The sequence below is a fragment of the Cadophora gregata genome, assembly GCF_030347475.1.
Source record: "Cadophora gregata isolate MNR1 chromosome Unknown scaffold_6, whole genome shotgun sequence".
Lineage (NCBI taxonomy): Eukaryota > Fungi > Ascomycota > Leotiomycetes > Helotiales > Ploettnerulaceae > Cadophora > Cadophora gregata.
In genome coordinates, this window is record NW_026695929.1 from 1666190 (window position 1) to 1693039 (window position 26850).

General features: G+C 49.2%; 11 protein-coding genes across 12 annotated transcripts; 7 read left to right on the forward strand and 4 right to left on the reverse strand.

The window, feature by feature from the left end:
* Nucleotides 1-359: 359 nt before the first annotated feature.
* ONS95_012372 (uncharacterized protein) lies at nucleotides 360-2853 on the forward strand (the record flags this gene model as incomplete). Its single annotated transcript, XM_058505999.1, has 4 exons — nucleotides 360-411; nucleotides 460-1155; nucleotides 1490-2031; nucleotides 2218-2853. 4 exons carry the CDS (start codon nucleotides 360-362, stop codon nucleotides 2851-2853), a joined length of 1926 nt encoding a protein of 641 aa, XP_058358522.1.
* Nucleotides 2854-5026: 2173 nt separating this feature from the next.
* ONS95_012373 (uncharacterized protein) lies at nucleotides 5027-6043 on the forward strand (the record flags this gene model as incomplete). The annotated part of the gene is made up of 1 exon (XM_058506000.1): nucleotides 5027-6043. The coding sequence occupies one exon, from the start codon at nucleotides 5027-5029 to the stop codon at nucleotides 6041-6043; it is 1017 nt and encodes a 338-aa protein (XP_058358523.1).
* A 1304-nt stretch (nucleotides 6044-7347) lies between these two features.
* On the reverse strand, nucleotides 7348-7985 carry ONS95_012374 (uncharacterized protein; the record flags this gene model as incomplete). The annotated part of the gene is made up of 3 exons (XM_058506001.1): nucleotides 7348-7461; nucleotides 7615-7764; nucleotides 7851-7985. The coding sequence occupies 3 exons, from the start codon at nucleotides 7983-7985 to the stop codon at nucleotides 7348-7350; spliced, it is 399 nt and encodes a 132-aa protein (XP_058358524.1).
* A 729-nt stretch (nucleotides 7986-8714) lies between these two features.
* CHK1 (Chk1 protein kinase) lies at nucleotides 8715-10492 on the reverse strand (the record flags this gene model as incomplete). Its single annotated transcript, XM_058506002.1, has 3 exons — nucleotides 8715-10266; nucleotides 10315-10391; nucleotides 10490-10492. 3 exons carry the CDS (start codon nucleotides 10490-10492, stop codon nucleotides 8715-8717), a joined length of 1632 nt encoding a protein of 543 aa, XP_058358525.1.
* Nucleotides 10493-10711: 219 nt separating this feature from the next.
* On the forward strand, nucleotides 10712-11797 carry UBC11 (Ubiquitin-conjugating enzyme E2 11). Of its 2 annotated transcripts, none has more exons than XM_058506004.1 (2): nucleotides 10712-11408; nucleotides 11460-11797. In XM_058506004.1, exons 1-2 carry the CDS (start codon nucleotides 11092-11094, stop codon nucleotides 11560-11562), a joined length of 420 nt encoding a protein of 139 aa, XP_058358527.1. In that variant the 5' UTR covers nucleotides 10712-11091; the 3' UTR covers nucleotides 11563-11797. The 2 variants fall into 2 exon arrangements, with proteins under 2 accessions (XP_058358527.1, XP_058358526.1); XM_058506003.1 differs by having other exon boundaries at nucleotides 10712-10960; nucleotides 11076-11797.
* Nucleotides 11798-12354: 557 nt separating this feature from the next.
* On the reverse strand, nucleotides 12355-12899 carry RPL31 (60S ribosomal protein L31; the record flags this gene model as incomplete). The annotated part of the gene is made up of 3 exons (XM_058506005.1): nucleotides 12355-12561; nucleotides 12661-12735; nucleotides 12804-12899. The coding sequence occupies 3 exons, from the start codon at nucleotides 12897-12899 to the stop codon at nucleotides 12355-12357; spliced, it is 378 nt and encodes a 125-aa protein (XP_058358528.1).
* A 480-nt stretch (nucleotides 12900-13379) lies between these two features.
* RAX1 (Bud site selection protein, Revert to axial protein 1) lies at nucleotides 13380-14602 on the forward strand (the record flags this gene model as incomplete). Its single annotated transcript, XM_058506006.1, has 3 exons — nucleotides 13380-13540; nucleotides 13594-14317; nucleotides 14366-14602. The coding sequence occupies 3 exons, from the start codon at nucleotides 13380-13382 to the stop codon at nucleotides 14600-14602; spliced, it is 1122 nt and encodes a 373-aa protein (XP_058358529.1).
* A 274-nt stretch (nucleotides 14603-14876) lies between these two features.
* ONS95_012379 (uncharacterized protein) lies at nucleotides 14877-19858 on the reverse strand. The gene is made up of 2 exons (XM_058506007.1): nucleotides 15906-19858; nucleotides 14877-15840 (listed from the first exon to the last, which is right to left on the reverse strand). Exons 1-2 carry the CDS (start codon nucleotides 15936-15938, stop codon nucleotides 15001-15003), a joined length of 873 nt encoding a protein of 290 aa, XP_058358530.1. The 5' UTR covers nucleotides 15939-19858; the 3' UTR covers nucleotides 14877-15000.
* Nucleotides 17272-21027, forward strand: ONS95_012380 (uncharacterized protein; the record flags this gene model as incomplete). The annotated part of the gene is made up of 1 exon (XM_058506008.1): nucleotides 17272-21027. One exon carries the CDS (start codon nucleotides 17272-17274, stop codon nucleotides 20821-20823), a length of 3552 nt encoding a protein of 1183 aa, XP_058358531.1. The 3' UTR covers nucleotides 20824-21027.
* A 984-nt stretch (nucleotides 21028-22011) lies between these two features.
* ONS95_012381 (uncharacterized protein) lies at nucleotides 22012-22864 on the forward strand (the record flags this gene model as incomplete). Its single annotated transcript, XM_058506009.1, has 3 exons — nucleotides 22012-22221; nucleotides 22323-22537; nucleotides 22627-22864. 3 exons carry the CDS (start codon nucleotides 22012-22014, stop codon nucleotides 22862-22864), a joined length of 663 nt encoding a protein of 220 aa, XP_058358532.1.
* A 243-nt stretch (nucleotides 22865-23107) lies between these two features.
* Nucleotides 23108-26416, forward strand: ONS95_012382 (uncharacterized protein). Its single transcript, XM_058506010.1, has 3 exons — nucleotides 23108-25098; nucleotides 25151-25314; nucleotides 25364-26416. Exons 1-3 carry the CDS (start codon nucleotides 24659-24661, stop codon nucleotides 26236-26238), a joined length of 1479 nt encoding a protein of 492 aa, XP_058358533.1. The 5' UTR covers nucleotides 23108-24658; the 3' UTR covers nucleotides 26239-26416.
* Nucleotides 26417-26850: the final 434 nt, after the last annotated feature.

Here is a 26850-nt window from a genome sequence, read left to right on the forward strand (position 1 = left end):
CTTTGTCCAACCTGGATGACCGTGAGGACCTCGTGGTACAACAAACCTCCTGCCTTCTCCACCAAGTACCAGCTGTGTCACACTGGCTCCTGCGGAGGCCGAAATCACCTTGTTCAACGAAAAAGGGCCAGTGAATTTCTTTAACAGGCGAGTCTGGGCCTCTGACTTTGCGGGTAGCTGAATATACAACGTGCTCATCAGCTCAAACCAGGGCAGAGCAGACTTTGACGTTGGAATCTCTTGGCAGGCACGGGCACCATCGCGAACCGCACTCCAGCCCATCCCGGCCTCCCTTATCGATTAAGTCAACCTCCGAAGAAGTACACAGGTACTTTCATTCAACAAATATTGCTTGCACTATGGCGAAGTTAGACAGTCTACCCTCAGAGATAATTCTCCAGATTGCGAGACGTGAGTTTATCCACAGGATATCTAGCATTTACTAACTAAACGAAACAGTCCTTGAACCTCCAGACATTGTTACCTTGCAACATACTAACCGGCGATTCCTCAGCCTTGGTCGAGATGATGCCCTATGGCGCGAAATGTGCTTCAAGAACTCTACTTTTCTTTCGAATCTACGGCGTCGGCGAAAGCTTCTGTCCTCTGACGATGAACAAGATCCTCGATTCCGGGACCTGGCAAGGGCTCTGGCAACTGGCAATGGGCTTGGTGACTCGAGACTTGCTCAACCTCGAGAGGAGGCCCGCGATCTGAAGGAGCAATCGAATGAACGCATAAGGATACTGGCAAACTGGGATCCCAGCTACCCCCAAGAGAAAGTCTCATGGTATGACGAGTATATTGCAAGGAACGCTCCGATATCCACAAGCTGGATACAGCAACCTCGAAATCGGGATAGCAATGAGCACGAACACCTGGAGGTTCGCGGTATGGGAATATATACTCCTGCAGGAGATGATAATGCTACTATGGTTGTGGCACCCCTAGACGATGGCAGCGTCTGTTTATGGTCTCTAAATGGCGAACTTGGTGACATAGGCCGCATTGTAGCCAGGAGCAAGTCAGGATTGATATCGGTTGACCCTGTACCACACACCGATGGCAGGCGCTCGAAGATGATCAGCACCGGGGTCACTGAGTGTGTCAGTGTTGACAGTGCTGGGAAACGTGCATACTTTGCTGTTCAAAGCGGTATGTCAACCGGTCTCCAGATTGCTCGTTGCATATCATCTGTGACATGAGAAGTTCTTTCCTCTCTATTGATTGGGCTTTGGGTGGTTATCTCTTGATTTCAATCAGTTGCACCATTGTCCCTGTAGACAGCACACAGCGTCTACCTTTCTATCTTCTGGCTGAACTGCTGGTCAGGGCAAAACCAAGACCAAGTGGTGGCTTTACTCAAAACCAGTTTATCCATTTCCTGCCCTGTGGCTCCCCATTTGCCCGAAGTTTTGGTATTCTCATTACAAGTCCATCGTGCCACTGGCTCCATTGTTGGTTCTTGTGGCTGACGACTGGCATCAAGGTCTAGTTGAGGTCGACTTGGAAACACTTGCTGTTATTAGCCATGAGAGGTTCCCATTCTCCATTACGGCGTTATCCGAAGCAAAAAATCCTGTGCCACTTACCGTTGGGACCAATCTATCTCTTTATCTCCACGACCCTCGTACCAGAAGATTATCAGGACCTGCAGATGCTGGCTCCGATCGCATCGCCTCGTACGACACAGAATTCGGATCTCTAGGAAGTCAGAGGGCGAAAAGTCTCGACTTCAGATCGTTACTGAATCCAGAACCAAGTCCATTATATGCTCACCTTCACCATCCGGGTCCGTTGAGCATACTTCATCTACCTAGTTCTGGGAGCGGTTGGGATGGGAACGGAGATATCTACGTGGCGGGCAGATTCCCGAGTATTCTCAATTACGACCGCCGATATTTCCCTAAGCTACGTGGAACAATCCACTCTGGTGCTAGGTTATGCAGCATGGCTTCGCTTCCTTATCCCTTCGCTTCCATGGAGAAGGATTTAGCGAGACGTGGTGAGCTTTCAACCGACCAGGTTCGGGTAAGTGATATATATCTATAACAACGTTCGTAGGTCCGAGCAGCGTATTTCCAGAGATCCAAATGGCATCGCGGACACTTCATATGACTCGGAGCACTGCTTGCTATTCCATTCTGCAATGCTATCTCTCAATGCGTATGAAGCTCGTTGACTCGTGGGATAAATTGCTGATGATCTTATTCTCAGGAGTTCAAAAACCGCCCTGGAAAGACATTGATGGCCGTTGGAGAATATAACAGTAAGGGCTCTCTTGAAATGTACGGACTCTCCCCATCGCCCTCCCATTCAACGATATCATCGGATTCTGCGTATATCCAGAATTCAGTCATGAAAAATCGACAGACATCATCAAGCTCGAAGTTGTTATCAGTATCGAATCATGGGACGAGAATTGTCGTGTCAGATGGGGGCGGTAATCTGAAATGGCTTGAGCGTGACGGCTTTACGGAAGCTCGAAGATGGAATATCGCTCATGGCTCCGTTGAAGCTCCCAGAGGTATTTTTGGCACTCTTGGTGATTCCTACATGGATGGCGGTTCTGGTGACATCGTTATAAAACTTGCCAATACAAGAAATGGACCCGACAAGAATGTCAATGAAGATGATCTCGTCTTGTGGACGGGTGAAAAGATAGGACTGCTGAGCTTCTCCAGCACACCTGGTTTCACAGCTGACAGGTTTGAGGACACTGGGAGAAAGACGCCGGAAGAGATTCACAGGGAGATACAGGAGAGAACATACTCGGAAACAATGGGGCGTGCCTTAGAAGCAAATGCAAACGAGGTTAGATGGATGAGGGGTTTGGGACTTGGTCCTTCTTGATCCGCAGGGCATACTTTTACAGCTACTGGTCATTGGCATCTCTGTGCCGCCTCGTGGCGTGCAGGAACGGAACAGAAGACGCCCTTGGGTTACGTGGAAGTGTGTAGTCTGAAGTTAGAGCAAAGCCGTGGAGTATTCACGCATGAATTGCTGACCATAGAGTCCTCTGGTTGTAGCAGGGGCCTGGTTGAAAGGATATTTCTAGAGAATGTTCGATCTACAACCTCTGTACCTTACTCTTGCATCGCAAGGTATGCTTCTCCGTAATTTGCAGTGAGCTATGATATATAGCCCTGTTTGCTCGCTGATCGTGCGTATCTGTACTCGCAGTCCCGGGGATCGAAACATTTTCATCAGGTCAGAAGCTCCACTTGCAGGCAAGAGGCGGGCATGTACGACGTTCATGTAGTGCCTTGTCCTGGTTCCTGGTGACTGGGTTCATTTGTCCAACACAGCGTAATGGGTCTGTCTCCAGAGAATCGATGGTTGCAGCATCCTCGCCTCGGAGACCTTCAGTGCCGATCAAGAGCTCAGGGCTGCAGATGTTTCACGCCTTCCAACGCTGGAGAAGGAAGCTGACGGCCTTCTGTCCCAGGAATACCCTTTCTATAGGGCACGCGGCATCGCCTGGACGAGGTGGGGTATTATTTATTTGACGGCGTGACAGCTGGCACTGAGTAATGGGCAGCCAGCAGAGCAATACGATGCAATGCAATGCCCGAGAGGCAACGACAGCCTCGCAGGATGCGCCTGGTCCAAGAACGACGATCCCTCTGTGCAGCATAACAAACTATCAACCCGGAGATTTCATGGTAAGTAAGATCTTGGGGGCTATCTGGCCTCTTGTCGATCTTTAAAGCTTCCTTCCAGCGGTCTGTCTCGAGTCGCTGTGTCGTGTCATGATATAGGGATGCTTGAGTCGACTAATTGAACCTTCGTCGAATCGCACACGTGGTTGAAGTGACAGCCTCGAGATCGTCACTCTATCTCAGGCGTGTCCCGGGCGGAACTTAGTACTGGTGGCGAGAATGTCGAAGACACGGCACGCCACGCCACCCCATTAAATAATGCTGCGATGCTTTTCGCACTACACTCGAATGCATTTCCATGCACGCCGTTCGGCAGCAGCAGTCGTCTGAAGTTGTCCAGACCAATGGAAAAGCAGGGCGGGAGACTAAGGTTAGTGCGGGAACTCTAATGTGCCTCGCCCTCGCCCCATCTTTCGGCTGCCTCTCTTCCAATTCCATCTCTTCGGCACACGCACACGCACACCGCTTCTCTGGGAGGAGGAGGAGGAGGAGGAGGAGGAGGGACTGGAAGACCCTCCCTCCCCAACATGTCCCCATCTGACTGGACTGGCTTTCTCATCTTTCGTCCTCGTCTCCATCGTCCTCCCCGTCGTTACGAGTACAGTAATTTACTAGCTCACTGCTTCCAGCCATCCTATCGGCGCCTCCAATTGCGGATCCATTGACTCGGACTCGTGTCTATGGCTCATATAGCGTTGCAGCACAAGTTGTCATGTCAGCTTCGTAAAACATGGAAGCTGGTCAAATATGGGAACAAACAAACAAAGAAACCAACAGATGTATCTATCTGCATCTGCATCTGTATCTTGCTTTCCGATCCAAAGCTTTGGCTACGGGGCAGTACCGATTTAAGATTTGCTTGCATGTCATCCTCCTCACAATTCCCCACCGCATGGAAACTCTACTCACGGACTCAGGTGCCCACTCTACTACTGTAGTGTAGTATACTAGCGTCCAAGGGCAATGTGTAGCTTCAAGTGAGGCTGATGCAGGTCGTCATTGGCCATGGGTACATGAAAGTCAAAAAGCAACTACCAATCTATTAGAGAGCATGCCCTGCTCCCCCATTTTCCAGAATCCACAACCGCATGCAGTCTCTTGATATATCTCTTGCGGTTCCTGCAGCTTGTCAGCCTTCTTCTGAATAGTTGTCAACGAATCAAAAGAATTCAAGGCTGCCAGTCCGTTTGTTTGTTATCCTCTCCATTTTTCTTTCAACAAAGGGGCGTTTGTTAGTAACAAAACGTCCTGCCACAAACTAAAGTCAAAAATAAAACTCTCTACATCCCGTTTTGATTTACTGGGGTTCCTTCTATTTGAGTATAATAGCTGTTCTTGTGTTTTATCTTTCTTTTCACACATTCATGGCTGCACTTCTCAAAGAGAGCTCGGGCCCAGAAAGCAACAGCAAACCCTCCTCCAGGCGTCGGCATCATGCTCGAACAATCGAATCCCGATCTTCACGAAGACTTCAGAATGACCAGTACCATCATTCGATGCGGAACTTGCCACCACGACAGATGCAATGGTCTGCTCATTCGCCGATGATGACGACGACTATGACAGCGAATATGGGCAGTTCCATCCCGTTGGAGGTTGCGAACGGTATCACGATGGAGCGAACCCCCTCAGGGAATTCGATCATGTCGGACACGTCTTATGAGCACCAAGCTTCCTCCAACAATACGTTAACCGACCGCGACAACGATGCCGCGCGTCGGGTAGAGTACAGTTTCAACAAATTTCCTCCACACCGCAAGCATGAGCGAATCCTCCGCAAGCTCATCCAGCGTGATGACCCTCGCGACGATGGTTCAATCGACGACGATGCTCTCCTCAGTATCCTCAATAGTGCAAACGCAGTATTCTTCGATGGTGTGCTCTCCGGGCGCGTACAATGGGAATGGTCCTCTCAATCACGCTACCACAACGAACTCATCGGTACCACCGCCCTGCGCCCTCGTGCCAATGGTGACGGGTTCGAGACCCTCATCGTCCTCTCATCGCCTATCCTCAAAAATCCAAATTACGACCGCCGGCTCCTTCTCTCCGCATTCCTGCATGAACTCATCCATTGCTACCTGTTTATCCTGTGTGGCTTTGAAGCGAGGAGGGAACGTGGTCATACGAAGGGCTTCCATGCTATTGCTGAGATCATCGATAATTGGGTAGGCCCTGGCTATTTGAGTCTGTGTAATATGAAGGCCAATCTAAATCACTTCCGGAAAGATGAACCGGTGCTGGCCCCGAGGGCTGAGATGATGGGAAGGGAGAGGAGACGTATGCATAGTCAGGGGCATGGGCATGAAGGGTGCCATCAGAGTCCGAGGCCGGATAGTGTACTTGTTGACATACCGGATGTGAGGCCAGGGTACTTTTGAGTTGGTGTTATTTGTCGTTTTTATGTTTTCATTGATTGTTCAATTGAACTTTGCATTGGAGTCTGGTGACCTTTGAGTTTAGTCAGTTTGGTTTGGAGCCTTGTCCTGCATGGTGTCGGGGGATCCCTGGTTCTTCATTTTTTACTTGGAGTTGGCTTGGAGTTGGCTCTTACAAGAACATATGCCGGGGCGTATCTTCTTTCTTTCTAGATTGTGTGTGGTTTGTATGTACAGGAACGCAGCCATTATTTGCTAGACAGATCTTTTGCCGGGACATGGCAGCAGCCTGCGCCCGTTCTTAGATTACCAAATGGTTAGATCGATGGATGCATGGACCGATGGAAGAGCGGGATACATTTTTCGATACAGATTCAAAAAGTTGGAATGAGCCGATTGGAATGTGGCTTGAAGGGCTATACGTTTGTACATATACTTGTTTGATGCGATAATGGCGGGAGGCTCTAAAGTCTTCTCAGTGGAGTTGGCGCTTCTCGTGTTCGCTGTTTGCTCAGCTAGAGATATTTTTAGCACTACGGTTGGAGAACCGAATACATTCGTTTCTGAACCCCTCGACTCTCTTCCATATCCACTGTTGTCCCCTTTGTGCAGAGTCTAAATGTGGTTTATGTGTCCTGAATCTTTCCCTTTCATTCTCACCTCGCTTCATTAATTCTGAAGCCGGCTACTAGTAGAGCCAAAGCACAAGGTAAACAACCCAGTCTCTAGCTGAGCTATTCATGCTCCATATGTCGCCCATGGATTGTTGAGCAACGAAGCGGTGCCACTGCAATCAAAGGCAAGTGGCTTTTTAAAACATCGCAGCCTTCGGACAGATATGCTGTTATTTGGCACTTAGTTATGATGGGAACAAACTTGTGGCACTCCACTAACTTTCACGAGCAAGTAATGAAGCCATGAGACAAGAGATTTTTTACTTGAGCTTTAGCAAAGGTTCATTAGCATAGGTGAATTTGATCCTTCGAAAGGTCAACAACTTTGCAGGGAAATTAGGAGCAAAAGTAATGTATTCCGCTTGTTGGATTTGCATTGGCAAACCAGCTTCATTTTCGAATGAGGTACAGAAACAAGACTCTGATGACTAAGTCCAATCTAAAGCTTCACGCAAGTCAAGTAAAATGGATGTGTTTCATTGTATAAACCAGGCAAATGCATTAATCCCCAGACAATTAGATGGAGCTAAATTAGCAACAAGGAACAAAGTCGTGGGCAAAGCAATCTTTATCTTCCATGACGCTTCCCAAGACCAGATGAGATGAATTAAATCCAAGTCCAGGCATGCTGCCTCACATCTTGAGACTCTTGATCGCCCCCAATCCGGCTTTCTTCCACACTAAACCAGCGAGCAAAACACTTGCAGTAGCTGCGGCCGAAAAGACGCCTGCCGTACTGTTCTCAACCTAGAATAGATATATCAGCATTGCTCCACTCAAATTCCCTGAAGTAGCAGCCGGTGGGTGATGAGTGGTCGTCATTGCCCAACCTAGCAGGCACAGAGAGATAGAGTCTCGAAGTGATAAGTTTGATGGAGAAATGACTAAAAGAAGACTGACCTGGCCCCTCTCCCATCCCCAGATCGTAGCCGCCAAGTCCAGTGCATCAACAGCTGCACTCGCCATCACAGCAGCACGTCTCGTCTCATGAGTCTTAGCACCCAAAAGGAGAGCACCGAAAAGAAGTTCTCGAGCGCCTACCATGCGGACCTAGAAGTTATCAGCTTACAGTCCACTACATTTGTGGGATTGCCAACAGAAGTTGGAAAATGTGAAACAATTGAAGGATTACTTACGGCTAGATTGGTTGACGCTGGGTCAAGATTTCGGTAGTATAGTGAGCTCGTTGTCCATGCTGGGGCGAGGATGAGGCCCATGCCGAATCCAGCTTTGAGGCTGCCGAGGAGTGTAAGTGGGAATGTGGATGTCATTTTGGAGGTGACCTGTGAAGTTTGGACTGAATCTGGATCGAGTGGAGTTTGGAGAGTTGGCTTTGCTTGAAAATGATAACAGAGTACTAGTGGGAAGTGTGAATGTCAGGATATTCAATCCAATTCAATTCACTTCGCTTGGTGATGTTCAGACTCTGGCCATACAATTTAACTGTACTCCGAAATGAGAATATCAGAGTGCAATATGTCTATTTATGTCCTTGCCAACATGTTGGCAGGTGCCTGATTGAGAAGTTGCAATGCGATGGGTGAAACCCGTCCTGCGTCCAGCCATGCCGAGTTGCGGTCCGGATCATTGAGTCCAGCCGGCTTATACCTCAGCAGTCTTGGGATTCTCTTGTGTCCACAAGAGTGATGCCCCGATTGAGATTTAACAATCTTCCGATCTGGCATTGGCCGGGCTTAAGCTGCTAAGCGTTGGGGTTATGGCGGGGGAAAATCAGGCCGTATTCAACCAATCAATAGCATGGAAGCTAAACTCAAATAAAAATAACAACCACGGTTTTGAAGACCACAAGATAGGTAGTTCCAAGCCATTATTACTGATTCCCTGTTATGCCAACCCTCACTGCCGACTTTACCACGCTATATTCCTAACAGAAATTCTACGCCAATACCAAATCCAACCCGTTCTTGCTCGCGAATACAGAAAAATGTAACGAAAGAAGCAGTCTAATAACACCATTCGCTATGCAATACAATGCAGTGCTAAGACTTTCCGGGGATGAAAACGCCAGACTGGCACAGGATAGCGACGTTCTTGAAGAACCGACGCCATTCCAAAGGATCACCCTTGACCTTCACGAAACGCACTTCTAGGAGATCGCCATCGTTTGTGGAGTACGTGTCTATGACGATGTCGCCGCTGAGACTACACTGCCTACCATCGACAGTCTTGACTTTGATCCAGCCTGCGTGCTCACGTCCTTGCATTTGAGAAATAGACGGAATAGGGACGTTGAGTTGGTGAAGGGCGTCGCTTAAAATTTGGAGTAAGAGAGGCGAGGAGAGTTGGGAGAAGAAGCGTGTGAGTGAGTAGTTCGGTACGATATCTCGGAATTGACGAGCATGTTGTGTCAAGCTCAATGGAACTGATGGGACAGGTGCAAATTGGCTCATACTTGGTTCGTCCGCCAAAGACTCGAAAGGGTGCGTACTGCCATTCGTCATCGTACAAATGTGGCTGTCGTTTACAGTAGTAGGCTGGCTTGCACTGAAATTGGCGGCGTGGACTCGTGGAGGCCTCTCCCAGTCGAACATAATATCATTGATAGGCGTCTCTGGTTGAGTGAAGGAGAATCTCGGTTGATGCTCGTCGAAGTCGACGTCCATAGCATCTTGACTTTGCCGTGGTCTTTGAGCCTGGGAGGGCTGTTGAGTGAAGTCAATATGCAGACCTTCCAACATCTCGGCTGCAAGAGTCAATGGATCCTTTGGCTTGCCCTCTGAGGTCATAAGACGATTCTTTCGAGTATACCAAGGGTGTTGCTTGATGTTGTTGAAGTTGAATCGTTTCGTAGTATCCACGTTCATCATCCCTCGCAGCAGTGACAGAACCATGTTTGGCAGCTTCTTCCACAGGTCATCCTCACTCTTTCCGCTCTTGTTGATATATTCCTCAAACTCCCAGCTTTGTGATGTTGGCTCATCCCAAGGAGTGTTGCCGACCAACAAGACGAAGAGTACCACTCCACAGGACCATATGTCTACCATGTTTGCCATGTAACCAGCTGGTTTCACGCCTCTTTGCTGTGTACCCTTGGAGCAGGTTATGACTTCAGGAGCAATATATGGAGGACTTCCGCACATGGTAGTGCTGAGTTTGGTCGATCCTTGGTATTCAAAAAGTGTAGCCAGTCCAAAGTCTGCGATTTTTAGGTCGCCTCTCTCCGAAAGTAGTATGTTCTCTGGCTTGATATCTCGATGTCCCACGCCCTTTGAATGCATATAACTGACGCCACTAATCAATTGAGTAAAGTAGAAGTGTGCAATATCCTCACTAACTCCTACGTCTGCCTCGATCTTGTCGAATAAGTCGCCACCCTCAGCATACTCCATTGCGATCCATTTCCAAATGGCATCCTCTCCGGTAGCAAACCACTCTATAATATAGGGATGCTGGCCGATATGAGAGTGCAAAGACACCTCCATGGCGATTTGTTTCGCTGATATTCGACCATGTTTAACAGCATAGGCTTTGTGGATGAACTTGACTGCAAATACAGGGGTCGAATCAGTTGGAGGAACTGCTTTTTTAATTCTGATATAAATTAGCACCCTACCCGCTCAGATACGGATTGAACCTCACGATGCATATGCCCCTCTTCCAATTGTCTTCGAAATAATTCGGAAAGGCAGGTCGCGGGGAAGTGGATCTAATTGCGACTGAAATGGTTCCATCATGATCAGCAAGTTGTTCTCAATTGACCGCCGTCTCGTCATTCCACATATTTATATACCCTCCGAACGTGGAAACTACTCACCATATCCAACAGATGGTCCAAAGACGGTCGGACACTCCAATACCCAATTATCTTTGTTGTGTCGCGTCCGCCAGGGTGGTTTCAAAAGTCGCGAAGTCAACGCGTATCATTGGTGAGGACTTGCAGCCTTGTCATGCGCAAGGCTCCGCGACTCGTTGCTGGGACGCAACCAGAGGTAAACAAAATCCAGCTGGAACTCCTCACTTCCTACAAAACCCGAACACCCTTTGTCGCTGACCACGACTTCGTACATTCACAATTCCTTTGCTTTCAAACATTCTTCACGACTAACGGCCGTTCCTTTGTCCGTTCGATTCACTGCCTTTCGTTTTGCAATCGCTTTGCTTGTCTCCCTGTAATGGACTTCGACATGGATACTCAGAATTCTGCACCAGGTGTTCTTCCAGCTGCTCAAGCCTCCAAGCTTGGAGCTCCTCGAAAAGGCGCCGATGCTCAGAGTACCACTAAGAGGTCAGCTTTTCTTTTTCTCATCCCAGGCGCAAATGGTCTCTTGTTGCGATTTTACAGTAGTGGGACTTGCGCCTCGAGACCACTGCCTTCAGAGCTATTACTTATTATAATCTAGATTGCAAACAGAGTTGATGCAGCTCATGACCTCCTCCGCCCCGGGTATCTCTGCCTTTCCATCTGCCGACGGCAACCTCCTCTCGTGGACTGCTACAATTGAAGGCCCCGATGATACTCCCTACGCCGGTCTTACCTTCAAGCTCTCCTTCGCCTTCCCATCCAACTATCCCTATGCCGCTCCAACCGTACTTTTTAAGACTCCTATCTACCACCCCAATGTTGATTTCTCGGGTCGGATCTGCTTGGATATTCTGAAGGACAAGTGGACTGCTGCGTACAACATACAGACCGTTCTGTTGAGTTTGCAAAGCTTGCTCGGAGAGCCAAACAAGTGAGTGGATGGCATACTTCAAGTTTCGAGTGTGGAACTAATCGCAAACAGTGCTTCCCCATTGAATGGCGAGGCTGCTGAGCTCTGGGATAAAGACATGGAGCAATTTAAAAAGAAGGTCCTTGATCGACACGTGGATATCGATGACGAGTAGATTGCTGGATTGTGTACTGCATTTGGGAGGACTGGTGGGCGTTTATAATCAGGGTCATGGAGAATGTGTATAATGAGACCTTGACTTGATGGTATGGGATGGTCGTTCTTTGCAGCATGCGTGCATTTGCCAGGGCAGCAGGGAATGAGTCTCGTCGGACACTGTATTAAATAGTCCGCTGTATTGAGAGAGTCTGGAGTAAATGCTTGGATCTTGAGTCTAGGAATTGAGGATATTCGCTGTACAAGTTTGCACCTACTGGTGAGGTTTGTGAGGCTAACCTCTATCTTAAAGGGATGGCTTTTGAACTTTGAGTTGCCACAGTCTATTCGGGGACAACTGGCTTGACCGCGATGACATGGGGGACTTTCATGGCAAGTTGAAATACAGTCCCAGTGAAGTCCAGCCAGCCGGCCTGGAATTGCCAATGAGATTTTTGTCAGCACAAAACTCTGGATCGAGTAGACTTCTACACGCTTGCTTTTCCCATACAAACCCCGCTAAGAAATAATCGAACTTCCGAGTCTTTCAGACGCTTTGAAAGATTGTACAAATTGCCATGTTGCCGACCCCGATAGACCACGGGCGGAATGCTCTGCTTTGCTCGGTGTTCGGCTCCATTTCCTTCACGTGGTGGACAGTATTTGGCGACCATATTCAAACGAGAGCCCCTTCACACAGTGGATACTGCAGTCCAGGTGTTTTGGGTTGCAAGATAGACCTTTTCATTCATGAGCTAGCCAGCAGAATGCATCAACTCCACCCAAACCATGCCACGAAAGAATTCACCCCCTAAGCATCCTCAACCAAAGCAGTCTGCAATCCCTTCGCATCCTTAACATTGACGGCCTGGACGTAGCTGTACAGACGCTCGGTAGCACCCTCCTCGTCGTTTCGCTTTCTCGAGATACGGACGCGGAGTCTGTATGGAACGCCCTTGATACCTGCCTCCCAGACCTTCTTGTTCAACTGGGGATCGAGACGAACATCGGTGGTGCCCTAGATTTCCAGTCAGCCCCTGCCTCGATTTGCCAGTTCCTTCTCTTCCATCGCAATGTTCTCAGACGGTCCGTGGCTCCAGTACGGGGTTCTTCTTACCATTGACTTGGTAGCGAATGCCTTGATCTCCTTGATGGCTCTTGGTGCCCGCTTCTTGAAGGTAACACCGTGGAGCTGTAATATAGTCAGCGCTTCGCCCTCCTCTAATTCCCAATTCCTTGTCGCCGCCCGGATTGACGTACTCTCTTGTGTAGATGAATGGTGTACTCTCTGGCGACGACGTCGGCGATCGCGCTGCGCTGGGTCTTGCCCGAGGGCTTCTTGGCTTTGGTCGACATTTCTGTGAGTCTGACGATGTTGGGGAGATGTTGTCGTGTCGTCGAAATTCGGGGTTGAAATCAAAAGTCCTGCAAGTTCCATTGTGGGATGCTAAGCGAAAATTCAGCGTTGCCTTGTTGATGCCTGAGGCCGACAAATTTCGCCAATGATCGGGCCTGAGGGGGCGGAGGCTGAGATGAACCTTAACGCGATGCATACCGACTCCACCTGTATTCACAACATACCTCTGCGCAGGACGCTCCTTCGACGCAGTGCTGAGATCTCAGCAATACTGTCGCACCCGATGCGCTGCTAAACACTCGTTCACCATCACCCGATAGTCCTCAATTGATTTCAAACATTGAATCTCAAGCTCAAACAACAAACCACTCCTTTTCCCGTTCAACCAGATCGACTCCTTTACCACCATCTAGTCCTCGAACAGTCGACCATCGATCATCTGTCCACCCTCACACTTGTTATACACCACCTCAGTCAACATGGCGCACAATTCTCCCTCCCCGCAGCCCGATCTCAATCGGAACAGGCTCCCTACTCTCTTCGAGGTCCTCAGCAGAAGGACTTTAGCGCCTGTCGATCTATTTTTCTACTACATATACATGCGCGATCAACAACGATCAGTGGACTATCTGGATTTCTGGTATATTTAGGATCTTGCGGGACTCACAATTATGGATGCTAACAGTGCACAAGGCTCGATGTTGCTCAACACATGTCAATCTGCCGCCATTATGTGCGCGAACTCCGCCGTTCTGTTATGATAGGGACTCCGGACGGTGACAAGTCAGGTTCCAAGCGGTCATCCGCACTACTCGAGGGTCTAGGTGACATGCATCATCCAGCTGGAGGACCGTCGATGTTGTCAAGTGAGAAGGAAAAGAATCAAGATGCCCAGATGTCAGCCTACTTGAGAGAAGAAGCTGCCAATGGAGGAAATTTGGGCCACTCTCCCGCTGGAAGTGTTGGATCAAATATTCGTCACACAGAATCCAACGACAGACCCAGGCCGAGTTTCATGAGCAGTCCGCAAGTACTCACATCTGACTCTAATTCTCCAGAGCATACCGTTGCAAGAGCAGACATCCGGTCGTCCGCTGAGAAGATTCTCTATACTTTCCTCCTTCCGGGCGCCGAGCGCGAAATCATTCTCCCAGATTCCATCACCCATGAAATAATTGTCTCCATCGAAGAGCGAGGTCGAGATGACCCAGAAGTTTTTGACGCTGCCAAGGATTATGTTTTCCAAGCCATGGAACGTGACGCTTTCCCTGGTTTCCTGCGAGCAAAAGCACTCGGTAATCTCGTGCCGCCTTCCTTGATGATGAGATTGATCATTGGCCTGCTTGCCATGTTTGGTGGGTTCTGGGCTGCGTTCGTTCTCATTTTCCTCAATATGAGCCGCCAAACCAGGATATGGGTATGTCAAACGCCCGACTGCTTTGTATATATGACTAACTCTCTCCAGCTCATTCTTCCCTTCACAATTGGTGTTTATGCTCTTTGTTCTCACCAATACGCCATTGATCCCATCCTTGCGCTCGCCGGTTACAGCGAGTACACGTTTATGAGCTTTTCACGCATCCGCGAACCATATGTTCGCAAACTGCTGAATAAGCGCGCGATCATGGTTCTGACCGTCTCGACCTTCATCACCGCCTGCCTGGTTGTGCTTTTCATTTTTGTTCCCGGAAAGAGGCTGTAAATATATCAGTTGCTGAGCTAAAAGAAAGGTGACGAAACTAATCCAGGGGAAGCTGGCACTCGGCTTGGAGGCGTTCAGGGGAGGATCAAAGTCCATGGGACTTTTAGCAAAAGGCTTTTTGCAGTGGCTGCTGGCGTTGAACGACTTCTTAATGATTTTCTTTTCGCAGAGCTTCATCCACATTGCTCAGACCGGAGCTCTGATAACGACGTTGTACAGAATTAGTGTAATTTTCTCTTCTTCAATACCCCGAATCAAACCAAATTAAGCTTTTCATCGGTTCATCGCTCTAGTATCTGGAAAGACAAATTCACTCTATATTTATGCTTAATGCTCAGCATCCTGCACGACGCTATCTTCTTGTGTCATAACTTCGTTTTCGTAACCACACCGATGGACTACTTGCCCATGCCCAGACCGAATCCTCGTTTCTTCGAAGATCTCGTATGCTTATTACCGTCATCGTCGTCATCGTCGATATCCATATCATCTGCATCATCTCCTCCCAGTCCCCCACTACCCCGCTTCGCCGCCGCACCAAATCCCAGCTTCTTTCCCACACCGTGAAATACACCACCCTTCTTCTCACCCTTCTCGTTCTCGTTTTCACCCTTCACCTCCATCAACTTCTCCACTTGGGCATTCCACTCGGCTTCCTCCCGATGCCTCTTCAGCGCCTCTGCCTTGATCCCTGCGATCTGCTTCTCTAGATCCGCAAGCGTGGATACACAGCGTGTAGACCACTCATTCAATGTACTGAGCATAGCCGGGATGGAGTTTGGTTGTAGATCTCGCAGTGGGGAGACAGACGACACGGCCACGACCTGATGATAAGGATCTAGAGTCGCCGATACCAAGCCGGCATAAATAGCAGAAATAACCAGATCCTCCAACTCTCTCGGCGTCTCCAGTCCCAGATTCTCCAATAGCTTCTTGTACGAGAGATCGGCCTGGTTCTTAGCTAGAGTGAGGAAGGAGAGCTGTCGCAGCTTGAGCGTTTGTGCAGGGTTGAGTTGGGGTAGGTCCGCTGCACTAATGTAGTCGGTGTAGGTGCCATAGCTGAAGGTCTTGAGGAGGGAGAGATGGCCAGAGAATTCAGGTGAGTTTGCAAGGGCTTGAATATTGGGTGCTTGGAGGAGCTCGGCGAAAATGAAGGTGTTCGGTGCGCTGGTGGCGCCTTCGACTAGGTTTGCTGCTGCGCGAGGAGAGTTGGCAGTTTTGGTGAGGGCCAGGAAGGGCTGTTAGATCTTATGTTAGTGATTGCTTTGTACGCGAAGCTGGAGCTGTGGACGGCAAAACGTACTGCGAGAGCATTCATAGACTTCATTTGCTCCATCTTCAATGCCGTTGTCGTGATTCGTTGCCTGTTCTGAAGCTCGATGTTTGGAGGCTGCTGAGGCAGATCTTCAGAAAGCTTGGTACTCTTGTCAAGCTTGCCGATGTACCGTAGCAGGTTTTGCCGGGCGTGATCTCACTTCAGAGGCGCAACTTGAAGAGATACTGTTGGTCAGAATGTATCTGTTTGTTTGTGACGAAACACAGTCAAACGAGCTTGCTCTTCAAAAGAGGCATGTTGAAGGTCAGGCACGTATCAGGTTGGTTCCATGCCGCCGTTAGCGTTCGGCTAGGGATGTACTAGCGCCGCGCTATTGCTGGTCTGGCCTGGCTCCTGGATCGCGGCATGTCTGGAAGAGACGTGATATCAGGCCGGTGTGAACAATACATCAGGAAAAGAAAAATGATTATCCAGTCGCCTCTAGACTACTCAGCACAGCTGATAGTCGGAGATTGCTAGAGAGTCTTTCTATTGTGCATGCATCAGATCGACTGTCAACTCATCAAGGGGCCTCGTCACTGGCCGACGACGCTCCAGCTTGGAGACCCGCTCCCGGCTAAGAAAAGAAACAGAGTCCCAGAATTGTCTCCTTGAGCGAGCGAGCCGCATTGACTCTATTCGTGGTTAGGTTCATGCTTCAACTCTTCGAGGCATTTGCTCCGTCCTTCTTTACCAGGGGTGTCTGGAAGGTCTCCTCGACTTGTACTTTTCCTGCGTGATATGTGTCGGATCTTCCGCTGTACTGTCCTGTACATAACCTATTGGACGCCCGGACTTCTCTAAGGCGCCACCAACCTCGAGCACTGTTTCTTCCTTTTGTTTCTCATCGCCGTATTTCTATCCCCTACACTACCTCGAGGCTGCCCTCGATAACGGTCACTGCTCGATTCTTCAAGTAATACTGCAGAAGTGGTAGATTTCTTCGGTCGCGGCATCCCTCCCACAATTCGGAGTTCCCCAGATCCGAGCTTAACCTGATTCGACCACGCTCAACCATCGCACTTGCTGTTTACCGGAGACAGATCAGTGACAAAAGACAGCGGCAGAACGCCGAAGGTCTATTGAAGTTACACCTTTTCCCCAGGAGCTGGACTTCTGCTCACTCTTATTAATGTGAGTTCTTCTAAATGATCACGTTCTCGGTTTCACCCGGGTCAGCATTTGCCACTGCCCCTCCTATCGTATCGCCAATGTCTTGCTGACTGCCCCATATAGTAAGGCGTAATATATAACTCTATCACAATCAGCCAACGGGTAATATTCTCGAAAACCTTCAAATCCCCACTGCCGCTCTCGAGGCGTAGCTGCTGAAGCAGCAGCGAATCTATACACGATGGCGCCGTCCCATTTGAAGTTTGAGCCGGGAGACAATGCGCCGCGACCGTCGATAAGTACTCCTGCACACATGGCAACGACAACGTTGAAGGTTGGCGGTATGACATGTGGTGCATGTACGTCTGCGGTAGAAGGGGGTTTTAAGAGCGTCGAGGGCGTTGGGAACGTGTCTGTGAGCTTGGTGATGGAAAGAGCGGTCATCGTTCACGATCCCCAGCGGATAACCGCCGAGCAAATACGAGAGATAATTGAAGACCGGGGCTTCGATGCGGAAGTCCTGGCTACAGACCTACCTTCGCCGATGTTCAGCAAGAAAGGATACCTGTATGATGAGAATATGGACGGGGAGGAAGAGGATGAGCCGACAACGACAACAACGACTTTGGCTGTGGAGGGTATGACATGCGGGGCGTGTACTTCTGCTATCGAGGGAGGTTTCAAGAGCGTTACGGGAGTGAAACATTTCAGTATATCGCTACTCTCGGAACGGGCGGTAGTCGAGCATGACGAGTCTCTGTTAAGTGCGGAGCAGATAGCGGAAATAATCGAGGACCGAGGATTCGGAGCGACAATCGTTGAGAGCAATAGATCGGAACCGACAAAGAGCTCGAAGACACGCCGCGGTAGTTCAGGGATTAGGGAAAAGATTGCGACCACCACTGTTGCGATTGAAGGGATGACTTGTGGAGCATGTACTTCTGCTATCGAGGGCGGTTTCAAAGACTTGGAAGGCTTGGTTCAGTTCAACGTCAGTCTTCTTGCTGAAAGAGCCGTGGCCATACACGATCCGGCGAAACTGTCACCTGAGAAGATTGCAGAAGTAATCGAAGACAGGGGATTTGATGCAAAGATTATTTCGACACGACTAGGCAGTGCCTCGCAGCCTTCCTCGGCCGCTGTGGCACAATTTAAAGTTTTTGGAGTCAGAGATGCCGCTGCAGCGACTGCTCTTGAGGCGAAATTACAGTCCATGCCAGGAGTCAACTCAGCAACCGTCAGTCTTGCGACATCCCGGCTCAATGTCTCACATCAACCGAACATTGCTGGGCTTCGTGCTCTGGTCGAACTTATCGAAGCCCAAGGGTACAATGCCCTTGTAGCAGACAATGATGACAACAATGCCCAGCTCGAATCTCTTTCAAAAACCAAGGAGATCACGGAATGGCGGAGGGCTTTCAAAACGTCTTTAGCTTTTGCAATTCCAGTATTTCTCATCAGCATGGTCATTCCTATGATGATCCCAGCTCTCGACTTCGGAAGTCTCTCTATTATTCCCGGTCTCTATTTGGGAGATATCATTTGTTTAATCCTTACGATACCCGTCCAATTCGGCATTGGCAAGCGTTTCTACATCTCTGCATATAAATCCATGAAGCATGGCTCACCAACCATGGATGTTTTGGTCGTCCTTGGTACATCAGCAGCATTTTTCTTTAGCATTGCCGCGATGCTTGTCTCTATTTTTTTGCCTCCTCATACTCGACCAAGTACGATCTTCGACACGAGCAGTATGCTCATCACATTCATCACCCTAGGACGTTTCCTTGAGAACAGAGCCAAGGGACAGACATCCAAGGCCCTGTCACGACTCATGTCACTTGCTCCTTCAATGGCGACAATCTATGCCGACCCAATCGCGGCAGACAAGGCCGCTGAAGGATGGGATGTTGCCATTGGAGCTGGGAGTGAACCAAAGAACGACTCCACGCAAGAAGGAAACGCCGCAGAGGAGAAGGTCATCCCAACTGAGCTCATTGAAGTTGGTGATATCGTGATTCTGAGACCTGGTGACAAGATTCCAGCTGATGGCACCGTTACCAGAGGAGAGACTTATGTTGACGAGAGTATGGTTACTGGAGAAGCCATGCCCGTCCAGAAGCGAAAGGGTGCTCTTCTCATAGGAGGCACTGTCAACGGCACTGGTCGTGTGGATTTCCGCGTCACCAGGGCCGGCAGAGACACACAACTCAGCCAAATCGTCAAGCTAGTTCAAGATGCCCAAACTACTAGAGCTCCAATCCAACGCCTAGCGGACACAATTGCTGGCTATTTCGTACCAATCATTTTATGTCTTGGATTTCTTACATTTGCAACATGGATGGTCCTCAGTCATGTTCTTGCCAACCCGCCAAAGATCTTCATCGATGAGGCCAGTGGTGGAAAATTCATGGTTTGTGTGAAGCTTTGCATATCTGTCATTGTCTTTGCATGTCCTTGTGCTCTCGGTCTTGCAACACCAACGGCTGTAATGGTCGGAACTGGGGTTGGTGCTGAGAACGGAATATTGGTCAAAGGTGGCGCTGCTTTGGAAACTACGACGAAGATAACTCAGGTTGTACTTGACAAGACCGGCACTTTGACTCTGGGTAAAATGACTGTGGCAACCGCGAAGCTCGTCCCAACATGGGAGAATAGCGAATGGCGCAAGAAGCTGTGGTGGGCCATTCTTGGTCTCGCAGAAATGGGTAGCGAGCATCCCATTGGTAAAGCTATCCTTGCATCAGCAAAAGAGCACCTGGGTCTCGATATCGATGGTACGATCGATGGCAGTGTCGGAGACTTCGAGGCTGTTGTAGGTAAAGGTATCAGTGCTCTAGTTGAGCCTGCTACCAGTGCTGAAAGAGCTCGATACCGTGTTTTGATCGGAAGTGTCCGGTTCCTTCGCGAAAACAACGTCGAGGTACCTCAAGCTGCTGTCAACTCTTCCGAAGAGGCCAACATCAAGGCGGCCGGATCAGCCAAATCCCCATCAGCTGGAACTACCAACATCTTCATTGCTGTTGATGGTGCCTTCTCTGGTCATCTTTGCCTCTCGGACACTGTTAAGGATAGTGCACGGGCTGCCATCGCTGCTCTGCACAGGATGGGTGTCAAGACTGCCATTGTTACTGGAGACCAGCGCGCCACTGCAGTCGCAGTCGCACGCCTTGTTGGCATTCCATCCGAGAATGTCCATGCCGGCGTAACTCCAGACCAGAAGCAAGATATCATCCGAAACTTCCAAGAGGCAGGTGAATGCGTCGCTATGGTTGGCGATGGAATTAACGATTCTCCCGCACTCGCAACCGCAGACGTCGGAATCGCCATGGCCTCCGGCACAGACGTAGCCATGGAAGCCGCTGACATCGTTCTCATGCGTCCCAACGATCTCATGGACATCCCCGCCTCAATTCAACTCGCCCGCTCAATTTTTAGCCGCATCAAACTGAACCTCAGCTGGGCTTGCGGTTATAATGTCATCGGCCTCCCCTTCGCAATGGGCATCTTCCTGCCTTACGGATATCATCTCCATCCCATGGCCGCAGGTGCCGCAATGGCATCTAGCAGTGTCAGCGTAGTCTGCAGCAGTCTTCTCCTTAAGTTCTGGAAACGCCCACGCTGGATGGACGACGCACTTGCTGAGGAGAAGGGACAATTGAGGAGGAGAGGGGCTGGTTGGGGCTTTGGCGGTTTAGTTGGAAAGGTCACTGATCTCGCGAGAGCGGTTACGGGCCGTAAAAGGAAGGAGGAAGATGGGTATGTGCCTTTGAGTAATCTCGAGGCTGTGTAGAAAAGCGGAGGTAGGAAGACTATACCTCTACCTCTTTTTTTGTTCATTTGTTATTTGTGTACTCTGGAAAGCGCTTAGCGTTGCATGCACATTGGCTTGTTATTTCTTTGCATCTTTTGGCTGTTGGGACAGGATATGGGATGGGTATGATGTGATGTGATAGTATCTAGAATTCTTTGGAGGCTTAGAAATGATATAAAGGAATGTCACGATCTGCCTACCTAGATCCCTTCGTCAACGCTCGTGTAACCTTGAGGCTGATGCTTTTACTCGCGAGAAATTCGACGGCGGCATTAACAGGCAAGCCAGCTGAGCACCACATTGGCTGCTCTTGGCACCAAGACCTGACGAAAGATCGATATAAGATAAGTGATCTAAGTGGAAGATGAAAATGTGGAAGGAGTAAGTGTGTAGCCTGCGTCCAGCCTCCTGGCGGACCCCAAACCCTAAACAGTATCCGAAAGAACGAAGGTCCGAAGTTCAGCATACGCGTGGTGGATGGCAGCACCCATGTCCCCAACTCAGCAGATTGGTGCGTAACTCTTATGCTTATTTAAACTCTGCCAGCATCCAAGCCTCTCTGGATCCCTCCAATTATTAATCGCCACAGCAGAACAAAAATAAGCTCGGCTAAGTACCTGTTCCCGAATCTTGCGAGACACTTAGGTACGAGCCGTATACGAAAGGCACCCCGAATCCGAGTCCGAGCAAGCGAACAGTGTACGAGCCGCAAAGACAAAACCTAGACACCTCGATTTCTACCCAACGATAAGGCTGGAAACTGAGGAATCTGTGGGATTCCTAGGGGAATCCAAGGTAAGAATGATTAAGAACCACGTCAATGGGCGTTCTTGGCTCATTAGTTATTGCGTTGTGTGGTTTAGTTGGTGGTAGATAGAGCTAGCTTTGAGTTCTAGGTTTTCTGGGCTGGGGGGTGGGTTTGGGATATATAGGAGTTGATTCCTGTCTTTGAGATTTTGGAATTGAATGTTCATACGCATTGCAAATCCAGAGGAAACTTCTTAGTTGCCTCCTGCAAATTTACTTGTCTCCTCCATCCCTCTGAACGAAACCCGAAGCTCGATCATTGTCTTCGGCAGTACAGGAACACCAACATACAAAGGTTCTAGACTCTGCTCCAGAATCACGCTCAAGTATCTCAATTCTCAAAGAGTAGAAACCGGAATAATGCCTGATCTAATGAGAGGCTCCTTCAAGACCCGCTCGCAGGTCAAACTATGGGCTCATCTGGTAGCATTGACACTAGCTATTTGCGTAACATCCATCGCCGTGGCACGCATGTTCATCACGAATAGTCAGAGGAGAGCTGCTGCTGCAAACAGCGTGACGGGAAATGGAGGACAGAGGAGCATGTCTGGGCAGATTGCACTGAGCATGGTATGTTTGTTTACTTCCGTCTCCCAGGTGAATGTCAAGTTTCCCATCCTGATCAAACGCTTCTCATTTGGATATCATCTTACAAAAAGTGATTGCAATAGGCTGCCAAATCTATCTTCTTCATAACATACCAACTTATGGCGGATCACAAAGTTTATTTCAAGGAGAGGCCGAGAGTAAACATGGTTCTCAACCTCATTGAGGCTGTCGCTTGGCCAGCAGTAGTGGCTTTCACAGTCCAGGGTATCTTGAAGAAGTGTACTGGCACGAATTGTATACTGAGTTGGATTATTGTTCCTCTGGCTGTCGTCATGAGGTATGTGATTGTCATTTTCTTTGCTTGGATTTCTTGAAGACTCCGCCTCAAAGCATCAGTGTATTGGAGACTGACGCTTGCATGTATAGTTTGGTTTCTGCACTCGCAGCTTTCATTTCGATTGGCGATTGGCAGTATTTCAGGAAAATAGGCTTGAAGCCAAGTGAGACCCGGGAGGAAACAGACGAGGTGAAGCTGGAGTCTGCTCAGGTTAGGACCATAGACATCGACCCCAAGGTCAGCAGACCCAAAGAGAGCAGGACCCGAGATAGTGGGAACAGAGATCATAGTTCCAGAGATACCAGGGACAGTCGGCCCTTTAGATAGGCTCGATTCTCCACGGTTGCTTTGGAAGGCCGCTTCAATGAAATTGAGGAACGATAGAAGGGGTCGGCAGACTTGAACAGCTGGGATATTTGCTTGGAAGACTTCATGAGGCGTTTGGCGTGCAGCGACCTGTGCTTGGGTTCTTCTTGGATGGTGGCTACATGTGGATGGATTAAGTCTAAATATGGAAACCTAGATATAGATATGATACATACTTGTGAGGTCTTAGTACAATGCAGGTGCCATGAAGAACGAATCTGTCCATACAAAGCCCCGCTGTCCAAGAAGAGTCAACCTAGGTCCCATTTAGTACTCCCGCAGAAAGAATGTCTTGGAGTGGGTGCGAAGGAGTAGGTGCTTCAATGTGTACCTCGACTAGAAGTCTTTTGATCTTAGATGGGGCAGGTGTGATGAGCGAAGGAGATATCCTGCCTCGTGCATCTGATAAAAGGTGCCTTTAAACTTCGGGGAGAACACGGTAACACCATGGCATTTCAGTTCCTCATGCTATTTTATCTCTCTTCTGGGGCCTCTTTGAGCGATTGGCATGATTCTGGACCCTTGATATTCTGTATTGATTCACTTCTCCAAAGCCACGCGTTTGACGAAGTGCAATTATAACCTCAAATAGTCACCAATTGGTCCGTGTGCTCTTGTCCTTTTTCATTGTTCCAAAGCGATATCATGGGTGAGCTTCGGGTCGGAATGTTCTTTCGCAGGCATTGTGTGGCTGAGTGAAGAAGGGGGAGACTCGGAGGAGTTCGTGGATAAGACAATGGAAATCGAATTAACCTTACCTCCCCACTCCAAGCCAAGCGTGAGCCTGACGGAACACGGCAAAGCTGCTGCTGCTACCCATTGAAACACCAAGATGGAACCATCTGTTCAGCGTAGCACTTTCCTATCTTGTACTGTAATCATACTCGAACTTTCATGCATCCATGTTGCTTGAGTTGAACGTAGACTCATACCGTAACTGCCGCGAGGCACGATCACGACTCAGAGCCCGCGGCCACGCTGGCTGCTATCAAAATCGATAAAGCTTCAAGAACGGACCTGTTGTGATAACAGGCAAAGCCTACGAATCGTAACCAGGTACCCTTCACATGTGTGTTTACAGAATCAGCAATCTTTTGAGCTCTGACCACTTTGCTTCGGGATCATTGCCGAAAGGCACGACATCGGCACCGAGATAATCGGGCCAACGACCTCTCCTGGTCCAAAATAGAAGGAGATCCGGCACAAAAGTTTCTTAACATGCAGTGATATCGAGCAGTTTGGGGCACGTCCCGACCCTCATTTTGGCTTCATTGAGGTGTTTCCTGCTTGGCGGGGCCATTCGTGGAGGGACAAGGACTTGCTGCAGGGACAAGCCCCTTTTCATCTCCACGCCACAGCGAATCAGAACAGCGAGTCACGGACGTGGAATGATCAGACGGAGCTGATGTGGGCAGTCGATAGCTTGCTCGTGATAGATCATGGGTCGAGGAGCATCCGGAGTGAGCATTTTGGACCAGGAGATGGATATCCAGGGGACAGCGTGCAGTTGCAGCAGTGAGATGCAATCTGCCTGCGCGTCAAATCGCAGCAGGGCAAGACATCGTGGACGATGAGATCCAGTCCATCTCGATCTGCTCGGAAACGGTGGAAGTACAAAGTCTGTAGAAGCCGCTCTCTGTGATGCTGGTCTTTCTTCTGCAGGTCCTTCCTCCGTACACACTCTTTTGTTCTGCATTTTGCGCCCACACTCGTTACTGCATCTTCACAGAGTAGTTTAATTTCGAAACCGTAGCCATGAAGTCCTCGTTCGGATTTGCGGCGCTATTCGCCATGGCTGCTACTGTTGTAGTTGCGCAAGATGGAGATGCTTGCGAGGCCGATATTCCAACCGGTGTCAAGGCTGCATCTGTTACTACAGCATCCTCTTCTTCGGTCAACATGGTACCTGTTCTTTCGGATGTTAATCCATCCACGAACTCTACCAAGTTGTACGTTCCTTCGAAGCGACCTCGCTTCGACAGACACAACCCCAAGAACGTTGTTCCCTCCAAAAACACATCTTGTTACTACTCGGCTAATTCGACCTCGGGAAGCATGGTGGTCAACAACACCATGAAATACCCTACCGTCGTCTTGGAGGATATTGCCTCTATCATCAACGTTGACTGCACTGCTGATTCAGTCGCGGTAACTTTCAATGATACAGCTACTTTCGCGAAAGCGCAAAGTGTTTGGTGAGTGATGCTTGACCTAAGAGAAGAAGCAACAGAAACTAACCAAGCTCAGGGCATCTAAATCAAATGCCTCTATGGTCTTGATCACTAACCATCTTGGTGACTGTGACGCTGAGCTAGAGAGAAGCTACTTCCTTACCAACAGCATCTCTTTCGACGATGAGACTCTGGTTGCTACTGCTAGTACCCAGGCCGCCAACATCTCAACTGTTGCTAGTAAGTTACCATCTCACATAATGTTTGAAGACATACTGACATCTGCCAGCCTACACTACGATTTCCTTTGGCAACATCGAAGCTGCTGTTGCAAACGCAACAAATGACAAGCGAGCCTTGGTGGTCGACCCCAAATACACCTTCAGCCCATCTATTGCGCTTGCTGAAGACACTGTTCTATTCGAGTATGACCCATATGTCACCATCACCGCCGATAATGCATCATTCTCATCGGACATCACATTCTCGGGTTATTTGGCATACAACTGGTGGCTATGGAAGTTGGAAGCGTTCTACTTTGACATTGATGCTGATTTCAAGGCTGATCTCGGTCTGAGTGCCGACGTCAAAGCTTCTTACGAGACAGCTTTCTCTTACGCTCCTGCCTCCCTCTACTACGGTGTTTCTGTTCCAGGTGTTCTGGAACTTGGACCTATGCTTCAATTCTCAGTTGGTACTGAGATTGGCGTTTCCGCTGCTGCTCAGCTCAGCACCGCATTCGAAGTTGCCCTTGCCAACGGAAACGTCCATCTCGATGTTCTTGACTCGAAGAAGACATCTGTCTCTGGCTGGACCCCTACATACTCAGCTGGCGCCGATATCAATGGTCAGGTCAAGGCTTACCTCAACCCCTCCGCATCCCTCACCGTTGAGATCGCAGCCAAGGCTTTCGGCGGCTTGATTGATCTTTCCACCGGTCTTACCGCTAAGCCTGGATTCGACAACAGCTTCGCTCTCACTGGTGGCGTTGGAGTTGACCTTGGTGGATTGCAAAATATCACCAACGGTGCCAGCTGCACTCAGGGGCTTCAACTCAACAGCAACTTTACATTCGCTCTTGATGCCTTTGCTACCCAGTGGTATTCTGCCAATTTGTATGAGGTTGCCGTACCACTTTTGGACAAGTGCTACAGCTGGGCCTAGATTGGCGTGAGGATCTGGTGATTTGAGAGAAGAGGTTACTGCTTCTACGCAACCCAATTTTTTCTTTTGTCAATGATTGATTCATGTAGATATTTCTAGGCGGGAGTGGTTGTATATGAGCACACAGAGACGTTACATGATATTGATAATAGATACCCACACAAGTTATATTCTTTAGCCTTAACGAGATGAGGCAGCGCGAGTGAATTTGCAGAATTCAGCTGACAGCCTAGAAAACAGGTCGCTGCGGATGACTATCTCAGCGCATCGTGGCGACTACCGGTCTTTGTGTTCCGTGACCTCCATAAATTTCTATTCACGACGCCATCGCCGCTGATAGTGCCATGAGCTACCCGCGCTATGGGCATTTCCCTATCTCTAGCCTGTCGTCCCCGAATCTTGTCTCTTCACCAATTTTACTCCCATTCCTTCTCGCAATGTCAAAAACGACTCAAACACTCTCTTTCCTCCCCGAGATAAGAGTCTGGTGTTCGCACTCGTTGTTCTCACAGCAGCAGTCACGTATCATCCTCTCCTCGTCTTCAAGAGTCACCGACGTACCTTCGCTACCCTGATAAGTAGCATCGAGTTCGATCTCCTCGACATCAGCGA